Raw genomic sequence first — 16,306 nt, forward strand, 5'->3', positions numbered from 1 at the left:
AAGCTCAATATTCTGGTGCTTAAACAGATGTCCTTTCTTGTTACCTTAAAGTCAACCATTCAAAATATGTTAAAGTCCTACCTATGTACGACTTTGTAGGATTTTTGTCACACTGAGAACTTAGAAGTTATCCATATTGAGGTCCTGTTGATATCACAATTTATTATGATCTATGCCATCGTTCCAAATTTGGGATAGAAAAAATCGAGCTTGAATTTTTTTTAAATATATTGTACATGTACTAGGTAGAAAAACGAAATTCTATTCAACGGAAGTTAATTTTTCTTCTTTTTTTTTTTTACATTTGCTAAGAAGTAAAATACATTTGTGAACCATGCAACATTTTTTTGTCGTCGAAATAGGTACAGTTACAGTTACGCGAACGTTCGCGAGCGCTCGGCAAAATTCCTTATACCTCCAACAGAAATGTTCTCGAGTGCTCGCTCTCTTGAACAGGCCTCTGATTTACATCGGAATTTGTTACCTGCATTTTTACATATATAGTTTGAGGAAGAACGAATCATATAACTGACGCAAAATAATGATGTGTTTGCTTTCTTCAGTTTTTTTTTTGCATCCACCTGTTTATTCTTTGCGATTCTTAATACGGATACGTCTGTGTAACATTCTTTTCTGCGTTTCTAAACTACTGAAGCCTTTTTTCTTCAACGAAAGGGGTGACACAATCATTTCGCGCCAAATGTCACAAGTAAATTATCTTCGCGCCTTTTTCTTGGATCGATCTATTGAATGGGTGGGACAAATTCTATGGAAATAAATAAAGTTTGTTTTTTTCAAACTGATTCTTAAGCTTCAGATTTTTTATAGACTGCAAATTTTATCTCATTTTATATATTTCATATTGTATATGGGCAGGCAACACTAAAGCAGTGGTTTTGCTAATTTTTCTTACTATTTTGTTTCCTGGTTGCCCCATAAGTGGACTAGTCCAATCATAAACAAACTCCCACCACCTGGTAAATGAGACATCCTTTCTTGAACCAGTCTGTTTTCTCCCTCTTCTTTCAATATTACAAAATTATGTACGTTACAAGGTTAGCTTTATAAAAAGCTTAGAAAGTCAGCCAGTGGCATATTATTCCATACTTTGTGATAAACAAGGGTTTCCTTTTAATACAGCGGGGAGGGGGGGGTATAAGATTCTTGTTTTGCTCTAGCTATAAAGTGTACTGGCCATTTACTTTGCGTCCTAGTGCAGCATTGAAGCAATTTTGTCTGAAACACTTCAAGACAACTTTCCTAGCTGAAACTGTTCACAATTTACTTCGTCGTTGAGAACGACGGCGAATAGACCAATCTATAAATAGAGGCCATCTCATCAATCCGTCACTTACCAGAGAGTGTGCATGAAGAAACGGGTCCGGTAAGTAGGTAATATGATTTTCTGTAGAACGACTCGTCTAAATATTTTTCCAAGAATTCCAATCTACGCAAACACACTTGCAGTTTCATCCCAACGTAACTAGTCAACCCGTGGGCTAACTATGAAATGACCTAAAAGTGACATGTCTTAGATATTCTTTAATCTGTAATATTTAGTTATGACATTTGAGAAAGTTAATTGTACATCTTGTGTAATGAAGTTTCGCAACTACCGGTATGTCTTTCCTTGATGACGGAAACGTTTAGCACTTCTCTTGCTTATACATTCCATGGATATTGATTGATTTAGTCAGACAAGTTTTTTGAAAAGCTATTACTTGTACAACATTCAATTTAAAAACTGCTAACAAAATCCGAAAAAAATGAAAATTTCTTGGTGACTATTTTTTACGTTGGATTGAAATTTGGAAGAAAATTCTTCAAACCTGAATTTGTTTTATATCTTTGAACTTAATCCCTATACGTTTTTAATCGTATAATTGTTTTCGCAATTATATGCTAGGAATATTAAATATAAATTTCAATGAATAGTTTAGAACAAATTTTACACATTCATTCAACAGATTTTGCCAAGAAAGAAGATATACCGAAGAAGTCAGGATTAATTTAACATTTTTTTTCCGGAAATCGTTTTATTTTGTTCAATATCTTGAAATTTACATCACTGACCCTCACTGACCTCAAAGCGCGTCCTTGTCTCAAAATTTACATCACTGACCCTCACTGACATGAAAGAGTATCTACTCTATTGATCGGAAATTCCCACTTAATTGCCCGTGGTATAACAATGATGCCTGCACGACTCTTTTTGAATGGGAAATATGAATTAATTAACCATGTATAATGGGTAACTCTTTACCTATAGTCTCTAGATCTAGCTTTCCTACTTGAAAATTTTAATCTTTCCATCAAGAAACAAAGAACCATGCAACAAACGGGTTTTAACACGGTTGCCTCGCGCGCGCACAGCGCGCCCACATCAAGCCGTATAACAACCCTTACATGCACTTCTCAAAACATCCTTGATATAACTCATGTAAAGAGTGACATACCTGAAAGGATTGTCTCTTTGCAAGTAGTATAAAGAATACACATAAGAGTTTTGTACTATTTAATAATAATAAAATTAGTCTGAAATGTAAGAAATCTTGTTTTTTATTTGTGTTGAAATCCACGAATTTTTTTTTTATTTTTCATTTCTCTTCAAGTCTCGTGTAAAAAGGTTTGCGATATAGTATTGCCCATTGTTAACAATAATAAATATACATTCTTTAGACTTTACAATTATAAGCTCAGTAACAGAGTTTTGCTTTACATTGATATTCAAAACCCTTTAAATCCCTATCATGAAATATGAAGATAACGAAAAGTAATCAAGTTCAAAAGTCCATTGAACAATTGAATTGGGAGCTGAGCAAAACGGACATCTGAAAACAACAGAGACGGGATCAGGTGCCATGGATGAGTAAGCATTCCTGTAGACCGGTTGAAAATAATGGTCCAATAATTTGTATGAAAAAACATCAGGCAACATTCGATTTAACGCAGAGTGTATTTCTTTAGCACGTCATTGTTTCGAATGTAAAAGTTTCAAAATGTCGACTTTAAACGGGACTGTTGATATCCTTTGTTGAATTTCAGAATGCTGAAAAAGAAATTCTTTAAAAGGAAACCAAAGACTGCAGGGAAAAAGGGAGAGGGTATGTCAGTTAGGAATACTAAATGGTATTCAAATGGGTACTCTTAAACTTTAATGCTATATCGCATCAATCGAAAGATTAAAATGCATGCACATGTACACATTATTTACTTTAATATATTACCTTGTATAAGAGTTTATATTTTCAATTTTGCAACATTCTATTTCTTTTATATAAAAATCAAGTTTGGTGGTAGATGATCCCAGGAATGAAACATTGGCCAATCAATGCATTTTCCTTTTAAAAATAATCAAAACGCTTTTAAAAACTTGTTAAATTGATCCATTGATAATTTATTTAGTGCGTGCAAAGCAAGCCCCAATATATAGAAGCGAAACAAGGAATGTTTATGATTACATAGCTATAGATCCAGAATATAAATTTGGTCCTTCGGGGTATACACCTTTACGGGAAAAGAAACCCCTCCCAAATCCAACTGAAAAGAATGCTGCTGAAGGAAAGATATTCAGCAAGGATGCCATACTGGATCTTCCATTACAACGTGTGCCGTCCAACAGACGAATAGAAGATTTAGATGAGAAAGAATATGGATACACATCTTTTGGCAAGGTCCACAGACAAAAAAAGAAAGACACAAACTGGGAAGACGCATTCTTTGACGCGCTTGAATTCTTACCGTACCAGAAATTGAATCACAGTCCTGCTTTAAGCAAGTTCTTTTTCGAACCACAAGGTATGTTCTTTGAATTTAACATTTTGCTTGATAGATATTGTATTCATTTAAATAATCTGTTTTAACTTTATCTGGGTTTTAAGGTACAGAAAAGTACAAAGTTCTATCCATCGAGGAAGTATGCCGAGAAATTAACAATGCGTCGGATGAAATTCAGCAAGATATGGTAAAATATATCACAGCATGTCTTCTTCCAAGTTTGAAGCAAAAGTACAAAATGTCTGAAGTATTCAATCTCCTTTCTTGCAAAAACAAACTTGTCAGGAATCTTTGCATAAATGAATTGATAAAGATGATTATGGTTGGTGATCAGAGAAAGTACTCCCAAGATTGTATGTTGAAGTTGTACGAAATTGGAACAGTTCAGCTATTCACAGTCATTGGAGAAACAAAGAAATCCTTTTCCATTTTCCAATCCCTGATTCAACTTGGAATTATATTTAACTGTTTTATATACTTACGAGCCATTGAAGCAATAGACGATTGGAATCCATGCATTCAACACGTTAAGAGTAAAATTCAGTCTAAAATTAAACGTGTTGCACAGAGAACCGACCAAAGCGTGCACGTATTTGCAAAGACAGCTGACTGTATTTTTAATCTACAAGAGGTGGATTTCGATGAAAGCTTTTTAATTGGGGAGGATATGAACACCTTCCTCTCTGTTTCCAAAAAGAAAGAGAGTAAAATTTATATCGATGGCATGGCAGCGCTTTTCCATACAGGGAACTTGGTATTGCTTGTATTTATAATTTGATCTTTTTAAAATATTTGTTGCCATGTTAAGTTTCAAGATTTCAAGATGTGCAAAAAATTAATATGATTACCTATCTCTAAACAAAAAACATTATATTCTCTCTCTCTCTCTCTCTATATATATATATATATATTCTCTCTTAATTATTTGTGTTTATTTCAAACGAAAGATGCTAAGACAGGAGTCAAAATTTCATTGCGGGGTGCAGCAGTTGAGAATTAAATCTTTACATATGAACGATTCCTCTGATGAAGAATTAGTAAAATGGTACCATCGTTTGCTTGGCTTATTCATAGTCCATTTACTGGAAAAAGAGCACCCTGGTGGTAAGGCGATCTATTGATTTTTGTTAAAATGAAAAATATATTTTTTGAATACATCCAATATTGTATATTCTTTACATAATATAAAAATTTGATATAAATGTATTTGAAGATTTTAGATTTTTTTATTGTAGTAAAACAGGAGATACTCGAAAAATGTGAAGATGAATTATTATCGATACTAAATTGTACATACTTTCATCCCGAGAGCTTTTGTGTGTCAAAGTCACTATTATTTCACCACAGCGAAAGAATTCGAACTAGATACAAGGACATATTTGTAAGTCGAGAAAAGGGGATGGCCCCGCACAAGTCTGTCACGGAAGATCACATAGAAGTTCTTCTGACCAAATGTGTTTTAATACTTGACAGGACCCCCTCAGAGTCACCAATAGGGAATGATACTTTTGAACGCAAACAATGTTCAATTTATTATACAGATGCATCAATTACCTGTATTGTCGAAGATTTCAAAAATAATTCGAGGGATTTGAATATGTATGATAACACCTTGTCACCTTACAACGATATCGTTAATTTAGATAGACAAGACAGATTAAAAAATGAACTCGAAGTGCTCAAAGAAATAGAGTCCAAAGAGATTCACAGAAATGTGGCTAGACTTCTTGCATTCAATGCTAGTTTTCCATGTTTTTACATCAAAGAAAGACTTCCAGGGGATAATTTGCAGCGAAGACTTCTGACAGCCAGAGACAAAAAGAAGATAATCCCAATTATAGATCTGATAGGTATAATTGTTCAAGCAGTCCAGGCAGTTATATATGTACACAGTTGTGGTTGTCTTGTCAGGGACATAACGACTGCATCATACGGATGTCTATTAATGAATAATGAATATTTCATTAAATTGAAAAATTTTGAGATGGCGGCCAAACCCTCAGACTTTCCAAGCGGTGGAATAGTAACTGGGTTAATTGGTAAATATTTAAGTCTTTTTTAAAACCTTTTGTAAGTAGGGTGATTGTATTAAAACTGAAACTTTTAAGTGTAAAAGTTATTTAAGGACAAACCAGAGATAATACTAGAAAATATATTAATTTTCTTCTTAGATTTAGATTTTGAAGGAGTTCCCACACGGTGGGCGGCCCCAGAGAGCCTGCTGGGTGGACATTACAGTATATATAGTGATGTCTGGTCTGTAAACATTCTGGCAGATGAGATCCTTAATTATGCTGCTTGGCCATATTCCGACATCAGTGATTCTGATATAGAAGATATGGTTACCAATGTAAGATTATTTTTGTGCTTACTCCTTTTTGGCAGCTGATCCAACCTCTGGAATTTCTTATGCCTTGTTCTCAGATTTGTATTATTGTAGTTTTTTTTGGTGATCGATCACTGTTTTTCTTTACCTTTTCATTCTATGAGAAAATTCCTGACGTTGCGAAAAAAGGAAGAAAGAAATAAAAATGATTTCATCGACTTTCAGATTGTCTTCACACACCTGAAGCCTCAGGGATTTAACAGACCTAGGCGCGTTCAAGGTCTAATTTTGGAGGGGCTTGCCAGCGAACCAGAGCAGAGACTAAAACTTGAGGCACTAAGAGAAAGATTGCTGGATATATCAGACAGTTTGGGCGATGCGCAAAGCTACAATGTATATGGTATGTATCATTGAACATGGTGTGTTTTAAATAAAGCATAAAGTTGAAACATTTTTCTGTTATTTGTACTTCTAACACATGTGGTGAAAAAGGTAAAGTCTTTTTCATCAATGATGGAATTATTGTCAGTTGCGTGAAGTCATTGAATATTGTATTTTTATCCCGCAAAGATACCTATTCAGGAATAGAGGGTACACATGCAAAGGTGTATGACATACCTCCACTAACAAATCTACAAATGAAGGCCGATTCCAAATTTGCAAGGGCAAGTTTCTATTTCTTCTTCTTTTCCTTCACCAAAAGATTAAATTTTTATTGTACGATTTGGATACACAAAATGAATGATAATTTTCCTTTTAATTTCAATAGGGAATACCAAAGACAATTCGGAAATACAGAGAGCTTGATGAAGGTCAGATAGTTAAGCATGTAAAAATAATAGATAAAAGTGTAAACTAACATTATGTGATATTTAAATATAATGTTCCTAAAAATGAAGGGGTGTACGCTCAAGTAGTTATAATGATAATAATGTTCCTGTAGCAGTGCACAAGATTTTTTTCCCTGATATCCTTTAATATGTTGTGTTGATAAAATAATCCTTATATTCTTATACAAGAAAAAAAAAATTAAAAATGCATCCTTCCTCTTGAGATAATATTTTGCAGACTAGGAAGAAGTTTGCCAAGTCCTAGTCAGCAAAATAAGGCTTCCTATAGAAGAATTCATCTTCTCCTAGATTCATATATAATGTCTTTTTTCTCACTTTTATCGAGGGTTTGAAGGAATATCTATCTTCTGTTGTTCGTTTTATCTTATTGCCCATCTACCTTCCAAATTTTTGACTTCTTCTGAGAACCAGTGGACCAATTTTTTTTTAAAAAAAAAAATCTTAAATAGTCCTTGAGTGAAGGGAATTAAAAAAGGACTGGTCCAGTGAATTGGAATTGTTGTCGTGGAAGAAATATCCACCCTCGGAAAATATATCTGCTGATTTGGACATTTTCAACATTTTACTTAACTTGTGGCCATTCCAAGACATGTAACCCCAAGTCATTATTTTGAACCTAAATTGCGATGTCCCAGGTTGACAAAATCCGGTCTCCAAGCTTCGCGCTTCCTTTGCACTATATGAACTTCTGGTCATAACCAATAATGATTAATTTGTTGATATTATTTTTAATTGTCCAATCACCGCTTCTCCTCACACCATGCATGTTTCTTTCGACGTTAGCCTTCTTCACTACGAGTTTCTTCTTATTTACACACATTTTTTTCTCATGTTTACATGTATGCAAATGACGTTGAGTCGTATGCTTATATTATTTACCCTTACAGTTTTGCCTTCATTTAACTATTACGATTCCCAGTGATGGGTTTTCACAACCGCGATAATTTTCACTGGACGTCCACTTTTCGGCTCGTTTTCTATTGATTCTGACCCGGGGGGGGGGGGAATTGGGCAACATCAATATCTGTTGATTTGGACATTTTCAACATTTTACTCATCTTGTGACGGGAGTAGCAATTCTTTAACAATAATGTTTCGATTTTTTTTTCACTTTCATCCCAGGTTATCGCTCTTTTCTATGAATATTTTTTGTATTCGTTATTTCGTCAATTTACACCAAAGAACAGGCAACAATGTATCATGTAGAAGCATGTGACAAAAGTCCAAATCTAAAATATTTCGTCATTACTGATGTGTTAATTAGGATTTTCAAGGTATGTAGTCGTTTCAAACGGAACTAACTGTCATGTTACTGAACTCATATGGCAAGTTTGTATACAATTTGTAAATAAGAAAATAAGTTAATCAACACTAGCTTCTTTTTGAAATCCTTCGTGTTTGAAGAGCGAGAAAGAAGTTCAATTTTTTTAAAACCTTGAAACCCATAGAAATTTTTGCTTTATCGTATATCTTCAAAATTCATTTTTTTAAAATTTCACTTGCAGATCCCCAGACTGTCTTCGCCTCAGAAGTAGCAGAGAACAATAGCAAGCAGAGAGAAGAAATAGGCCTTACCATCATGGAAATTTCTTCCGTTAAAAATTATAAAATAGAGGATGAGGTAAAATTAAAATATGTCCCTCTTTATGTTTACCGTCCTTAGGTTTTGTGTCCACTTTAACCAAGCGAAGTAAGGACGCAGGCTTTTTTTTTTTTTTTTTTAAATTTATTAGGTAAGGAAAAAGCAATGGCAGATCTGAAATATATACAAATACATATAATACAAAATCATTTTACACATAGACTTGAAAAATAATTGATAAAAACAACATAGTATACTTTTTCTGATGCAAAAATATCTAAATTCACTTCAAAAATAAGAAAATTTAACTTATCTCTGCATAAAAGTAGCATTATCGTAGTTTAAAAACGTTCTTCCAGAAATACGAAGGTTTTTCGGAAAGTTTGTGGACTACTGTCATAACTTTTTTTGCTAAACGTCATATCGTATCCAAATTTTTTAGCAATGTTTCAGCAATGAATTCAAATGAAATGTATTAAGAGGTTTTGAAGTATTATGATTTATTTCAAACTTACTTAGATTTTAGAATTACGAAAATCGGATCGCGGAGCAGGTCAAAATTTTGTTGCTTACAATTAATACACTACATAATGTCTGCAGTCATATACTCTGTAAAATTGCGCAATGAACGGAAAAATTCTAGACGTCCAAATTAAGAATTGTTACATCGTTTCATATTCTAAATCATGACTTAATATTTGGTTTCCTTGAAAAGAAATCAACTTCAGAAGATAAATAGTACTCATCGAAAAGGGCCAAAAAAGATGACTTCGTAGAACGTCACGGAACACCAGTTAACGATACAATATTTTGTTGTACTCTGGAAAATTGCAGAAAAACTCTCAAAATGCTGGAGGAAGCACGAAATATGTCCAAAAATCGAGCTATGCATGTATGCGTACTTTGCACAGGCGGTTTTTAATGATAGAGGCTGTGTATCAGACAAGACGATCTGTGAGATAACGGATTATCTGTACAAAGGAGATCAAAAACTTTTAAAAACGTTAGGAAGGTCATTGTAAGAGTTAGGCGCTTCACAGTTGCTTATCTTGAAAAAGCACGGTTACGCAGTAAAAAAATATAACATTGATAAACAAAATTGTGCCAATTAAACAATTGTTAGCGAAATAAATTTCAAATGATATAGAAACGTTTTTAATGAGTTCACTGTAATTGGGCCATACTGTGAAATATACAGGGAGAGTATATTTGATAACCTCATGATGGTATGTTTTTGACGTGACAATGGTGTTGAGTTTCCTCCGCGGTCACAAAACATGTTGATATTAAAATTAGATAACAAGACTTCTATTAAAGTACATGGAATGAAACATCATACATCAACAAAATAAATATTTGTACGTATGATAAAGTGTTCATTTTAAATTTCTTAAAAAAGTATAAGGAGGATTGACATGGTCCGCGAACTTTCTGAACAACCCTCGTATGAAAAATATTTAAGCTTGTTACTTTTACTTCAAATAAATTTAAAAAAATATTAATAGACAAAAATTTACCTTTCAAGTGGTGACAACGGGCAGCTGGTAAATTGTAAGAAATAAATTTCCCGCACTGATAGGAACTGGCCCGTACCTCAGTATTTAAAGAGGGAAAACCAGTTAAACAAGATTTACGGGGGGGGGGGGGGGGCTTGCTGGCCAATAAAATGTTATTAGTAGAATTCACGTATGAAATCAAAAACATGAATGGACTACTAAAGTAAATATGGCATATAATAAATAATGGCTCAGCTAGTTCTCAAGAAAAAGATAGAAAAAAATGATTTTCTATAAATATCACTCTACCACATTACTTTCTGAATAGAAATTATAGAAATTATAACGGTTTTAAAAGGCTATATGGGTGTGACCTGACCTATCCGTTTTTATCAGGTCCGGTCATCAGAGTGAGACCCTTTCACAATACCAATTTCAAGAAAAATTGCCAAAGCGTTTTGAGTTGAACGGTCAAAAGAGGGTCAAAAAGACAGTCAAAAACTTATACATTGTATATCACAGAGAAAAAAGTTAAAGAATAGTCTTATCTATGACTACTTGGCGAAGCATTGTTAAGTTTGTTTTTTTTTTATTTATACTAATGCAATGTAAATTCAAAAAAATTTACACTCTTAAACTTTAAACCAGGATAAAGCCAAAAGAATTCCATATATATATATATATATATATATATATATATATATATATATATATATATATATATATATATATATATATAGCAATGTAAGAAAAATCGTAAACAACCCTCTCTAATAGCACAAGGCTGCATATCTAGAATACACAAAAATGGGTGATTTGTAAAAGGGAAAACACACAACATCCCTACTATTACCCAATTGCACGTTATCATTACTGTGATTACTTGAATAATCATCCTTGATAATTTTATGGCAATCTTTAATAAATGTAGGGCGGTACGAATTCAAAGATGATGAAGGTTTCGGAAATAGTCAGTGACGACTTTCTGAAGTTTACTTACAACAGATTGAAAGAGATAGATAGTAGCAAAATGTGTGTAGAACCTTGGCCTCCAGCGACAAGTATAACACAAGGCTCTAAACGAATAGTATGTCATTTATTGTTGAGCTTCCATCTGAATTCTTCTGTGTAGAAAAAAGTATACAAGTACTAACAAAATCTGTATGCATTTTCTCAGCATTATAGGTTCCCTAAATCAACACATCTTTTGGATCTTACTCTTCATAAAGAACGTGGTGAAACAATCACTCCATATATAGAGCTTTTGTACGAATTAGCCAAACACGTTGACTCTCTCCATTCAGCTGGATGGATATTCAGATGCCTTAGAGCAAAACATGTCTGGATTCTGGAAACAAAGGTGAATGTAAACAGCAGAGAAAATAATAAAGTCTTTTATTTCAGAATCTATTTTCTTGCGAAACAATTTTTGTCACCGTTATCCAGTGTGTATCATTGTTTCATATATTGGCTTTTGGTATGTTGTAGAAGAAAGATCAGACAATAGTCGTTCCCAAATTTGGAAAGTACCTTGTGATAGAGTCTTCCCAGTTTGACGCTCACTTAGAGCAGGTAAAAGTTGAAGGATCACCAGCAGATCTAGATGGAATACAATGGTCAGTTTTGCAAACTCTCCTTGAGAAATCTAAATTAATAGCTAGATGGTGACATTGTGTAAACTCTCTCTCTAAATTTTTTGTTAATGTTACAAAATAATTAGGAATATTTTGTTTTTTTTACTGAATTAATTCATTTAACTCAATTATTTTAAAATTAACTTGATTAAATAAGTACTTGTGCATACCGAAAGACATGAAACGGTTTTATCTTTTTTTTTCTTCTTTCATTAATGCTCCAATAAAACTTTAAACATGCAACATGTACAATACAAAGCCTCAGTTTTATTTAATTCTAACCAAAAATATGATAGACACGACAATTTAAAGGTCGTGAATTCTTCCAATTTTTTGTATGTTATCTTCTCAGTTTCTTTAACCTTGTTTAAGTTAAACTTAAACGTTGTCCAAGTTCCCACTTTTGAAAAAGCTTAGGATAGTAAGCATCTTGAAAAAATGTACATACTGTAATTTATAAATGCATATTACTGAATGTTGATGGGTTCTTTTGAAATGTAGCATCCATTTCAATAAAAAAGAAACAAAACAAAACTGAAGTTGTCTGAAGAAAGTTTTTTTTGTATTAATGTAAGTGATTTACAATAAAGATTGTCTTTTAATCTGTGTTTAACGGCCCGGGGGGGGGGGGGGTAACTAAAATTTGCATGTTTTAAGGTGTAATTTCGTTGATAAAAGTTTTTGTATGAAAGATTGATTGGTTGATTGTATGTTGTTTTACGTCTCATTTGAGAATTTTTCACTCATATAGAGACGTCACTATATACCGGTTAAGGGCTTCAAATTTAGACCTTTACTCTGCACTCAGGGCCATTGAGCAGTGAGGGATCTTTATCGTGCCAACGCCTGCCGTGACACGGGGCCTCGGTCTTTAAGGTCTCATCCGAAGGACCCGCAACTTTCACTTCAAAGTGCCGAGCGCTTAGAGAAGAAACAGTTGCTACCTTTTTTTTTATCGACTTAGGTCAGTTGCGGCCGGGGCTCGAACCCATGACCTTACGATCATGGAGCGAGTGTTTTTGTATGAAAGACAGTGCACTTAGATTAGATACTAAGTTTTCGTTAAAATGTTTATTTCATTGGAGGATTTCAAAGAAATTAAAGCTGAAGTCAAAATCAATTAATGAAGCATGGACCCTGAAGTAGTAAAACTGATTTTCAGCAAAAATAATATATTTTGTGAATGCATCATTGCACATTTCATGCATAAGTCTTTGTTCATTTCGATCTTTGATCTACTCGTGTCTTGCAATCCAGGCTTCCTATTGAAGCAATAAAAGCTGGCCTTTACTCCAAAGAAAGTGATGTATACGCTTATGGAATGGTCACGTGGGAAGTCATGTCTGCGTTTGGACAACAAGGAGTTGTGTATGACCAGGACGAAGAACAGGAATTGACATGTATTCCATTCAACTACCAGCGATCTGAAAATGTAAAAAAAAAAAACAATATAAGCTTTCTGGCAACATAACACATAACATCTCGATAGTTTTCACTTCATGACTACAATTTGATGGAATTCGCTGAGGAAGCTGCCTTTATATAATGGATTTCAAATGCATGTTACTGTCATCCATTGTCAGATTGAATTCTGGGCTTATTCAACCAAATGCATAATTATAAAAATAATAGACCTTCCAACAAAAATATTATCAACATTGCTAAAAGTGTTAAATTTTCCTTTGTACCAGAAGAGTAAATTCGTCAAAAAATGTTTATATCGGCAAAGGAATAATGGCAAAATTACCGTCAAAGATAACAGATTTTTATTTTAAAATAACAAAACCCTACTTTAAAAAAAAGTCCTCCTCAAGTCAAATATGGCCACTTCTTTCCCCAATAAACAGATATATTTATAAACAAAGGCATAACATTAAGATTAACCTGCAGAGGTTTAAAGGAAATTAGTTTCTTCATGTAAAAATTCTTTTATGATTGATTCAAAATTCATATGCATATCTAAAAGCACATGCTTTGTATAATCCATTCTAAAAATTCAATTATTTTTGTGTTTGTCAATTGCATTGACGTATGAGATCTTACAAATTTAGATGATGTTTTATCAGGGAAAGACGTGTAGTGTATGTATTTTATTAATTATGAATAGATTCTTCAACATCTGATAGAGGGATATATCCCGGAAAAACCCATCAAGTGCCCTGAATGGTTTTACCAAGAAGTCACGAGACCTTGTCTCCTGCATCAGAAAATCGACAGACCGTCAATGAAAACTATCCTACAAATACTTGAAACAAGGTACTGGGCCAGTGATAGCTGATTTGTTGCTTATTAGATTTGAATATTTATTTATTTTTGATCTTATCTTTGTAGACTGGGGAAGGCCCCGCCAAGACAAGATCGTTATCTCCCACTTCGATCTGGCAAACATAAAGCAGCAAGCAAATCATTGAACGCTGAGGATTATGATGATCTAATGTATGAGGATATTAATCCTTGCGATTTGGAGGAAGAGTCTTCTTTTCATCCCTCTACACAAAGGAGAGTGCTTCCTCCACCGCTTCCGGTATCATATTGCAACGACGACGATCGTGTATCCGAACAAAAAATCGTAATGAAAGTAAAGCCATCACAACCAAATATTGCCATAAGAGAAAAGAAAGCTTCAATAGCTTTGTCAAAACCTCACGGTAGCCAAAATATTGTTTATGAGATGAGTGAGGAGAAAAATTCAGGGAAAATCAACAGGGATAGAAGTCACCCAATACTCGGAGATATTGATGTTGCGGCTGACTTCGGTAGTAAAGGCTATGAAAATACTGAAGAAAAATGGAAAACTGGTAAAACAATGATCCGTTTAAGTTCTTTACCTCCTCCTAGACCAAAAAAAAGTCGAGCTCACAAAAGAGATAACAATGTGAGGGGAGCACCAAATTCAGCGCCAAAAGTGAAGAATCAGCCAGGAATTGTGGAATACTCGAGAACAAGCAAAAATGATGCTTTTAAAACTCCCATAGATCCAATGGACAGAAATTCAGATCCGTCTTTTTATGACAATAATAAAAGTTCAGATTTGGATGAAACTAATAAAGATACCAGAGGTTTCGAATCTACTGGAAATTGGTCTGAAAACTCTCTGAAGCTTGGATCACATACAGGTAATGTCGGTGTTGATTCACTGGAAGTCGAGAAAGGATCTGACTTTTTCGGGAAGTTGTCAACTGAAACAACAAAACGTAAAGTACTACTAAACCCCCAAAATAAAAATGAAATAATATCTATACAGTATGCCAATCAGGAAAGAGTTAGCGAGAAAGACAAAACTTATGATGATATGAGAAAAGGTGTACACAATCAACGAAGTCCAGTATACGTCAATAATTCTCTACCAGAAAGAAAGCCTGACGTGCCACCTAGGAAACCCTTAAAATAGACCATGTTTGATTACTAAAAATGGGTCATGTTTGATTACTTAAAGCAGGTTAGGTTTGACTACTTAAAATAAAATCCGTATCACTTAACTAAACTATAGCAGATTGAACAAGTGTATTACATGGGTTTTCAGAATTGAATCCGGATGATTAAAATTCCAGCCTTAGGTTCATAGGTGATTTCTCTTGAAATTAAATACACTTTTATGAAAATGTTTTTTTGTTTTTTTTGTTTTTTTTTTTTTTGTTTTTTTTTTTTTGGTTTGTCATACTGGCCTTATCACCACAGTGGAATGAAATAAAATCAAGGATTTCGTAATATATCAAATAATGAATATTTACTATTTATGTGAATGTGAAAATTTTGGAAGCTTAGGTTTGTTTCCCTGGAATTCCTTCTATTATTTCAGTACAGCTAAGCTATAGCTTAATATAGCTTAAGAATGTGATTTGCTTGTATTGAGATACAAGAAAAAGACTCACTAGAACAGATCTGAAGGTGTAGGCTTGTTTTGCTTAAAAAATGTACGAGCATTTGCTGCCAAATGCAATATATATAATACCGCCAATTTTTGTCAACGGTAGAGAGGCATTTTGATATGTTACTGAATCAGTGCGACGGTATGGATTATGAAGTACAGCTTTATCGGACAAATCCTTTGACTTTTATTACAGGATGTTATGCTGAAAGGGAAAAAACGCAGGGTAACATAATATGCGAAAACATTTTGACTGCACGGTTTAAAATTATGAAAACTTGTCAGAGGAATATCTTGGTAAACGTGCACTCAAATCAGTGTTCAGATTACTCAACCGTAAAATGTATGACGTTACAGTGTATAAAGAGAAAATAGTTAAAAATGGATAAAAATTTAAAAACACGCGCACATCGATGATGAAAGGTTTGTCAACACGTCCTGTAGTACCACTAAATGCACTGTAGGTACCTCCATCGTTTTTTGATATTTACAGACAATTTAAATTTCTTGCAATCAAGGCATGGCTGACGAGAGTTCAATCGGGTCTGGCTATTGCATTCCCTAAGTAAAGAAAAAGGCAAAAACAGGTTGCTGTGCAGTTCATGAATTTTCTACCATAGAACGTCTTATCCGTCGTCGGAGAGAAACTGGAAAGGTTTCTAAAAAAAAAAACTGTGACAATGATTGACGCGTAACAACGCCACATCAAAATTGGGCTATTCATCCTGCAATATGTGTAATCGCCATTCCCACTGGAACCGCTATTAATATA

The 16,306-nt window shown here is 33.8% G+C and overlaps 1 protein-coding gene across 1 annotated transcript; it reads left to right on the forward strand.

Moving 5' to 3' along the window:
• Positions 1–3,046: 3,046 nt before the first annotated feature.
• LOC133195224 (uncharacterized) lies at positions 3,047–15,057 on the forward strand. Its single transcript, XM_061331082.1, has 16 exons — positions 3,047–3,104; positions 3,406–3,798; positions 3,888–4,531; positions 4,725–4,881; positions 5,013–5,816; positions 5,949–6,127; positions 6,329–6,503; positions 6,674–6,768; positions 6,873–6,915; positions 8,460–8,590; positions 10,982–11,119; positions 11,210–11,392; positions 11,521–11,648; positions 12,924–13,098; positions 13,774–13,922; positions 13,998–15,057. The coding sequence occupies exons 1-16, from the start codon at positions 3,047–3,049 to the stop codon at positions 15,055–15,057; spliced, it is 4,512 nt and encodes a 1,503-aa protein (XP_061187066.1).
• The last annotated feature ends 1,249 nt before the right edge of the window (positions 15,058–16,306 follow it).

Source organism: Saccostrea echinata, unplaced genomic scaffold (assembly GCF_033153115.1).
Source record: "Saccostrea echinata isolate AGI-Se365-2 ecotype Australia unplaced genomic scaffold, CSIRO_AGI_Sech_v1 ptg000029l, whole genome shotgun sequence".
Lineage (NCBI taxonomy): Eukaryota > Metazoa > Mollusca > Bivalvia > Ostreida > Ostreidae > Saccostrea > Saccostrea echinata.

Excerpts from the sequence above, each read along its gene's own strand:
- LOC133195224 (XM_061331082.1), top strand. The coding sequence starts at position 3,047 with ATGCTGAAAAAGAAATTCTTTAAAAGGAAACCAAAGACTGCAGGGAAA. Across the intron at positions 3,799-3,887 it reads GTTCTTTTTCGAACCACAAG|AAAAGTACAAAGTTCTATCC; the intron begins GTATGTTCTTTG and ends TTTAAGGTACAG. Across the intron at positions 4,882-5,012 it reads GGAAAAAGAGCACCCTGGTG|TAAAACAGGAGATACTCGAA; the intron begins GTAAGGCGATCT and ends TTTTTATTGTAG.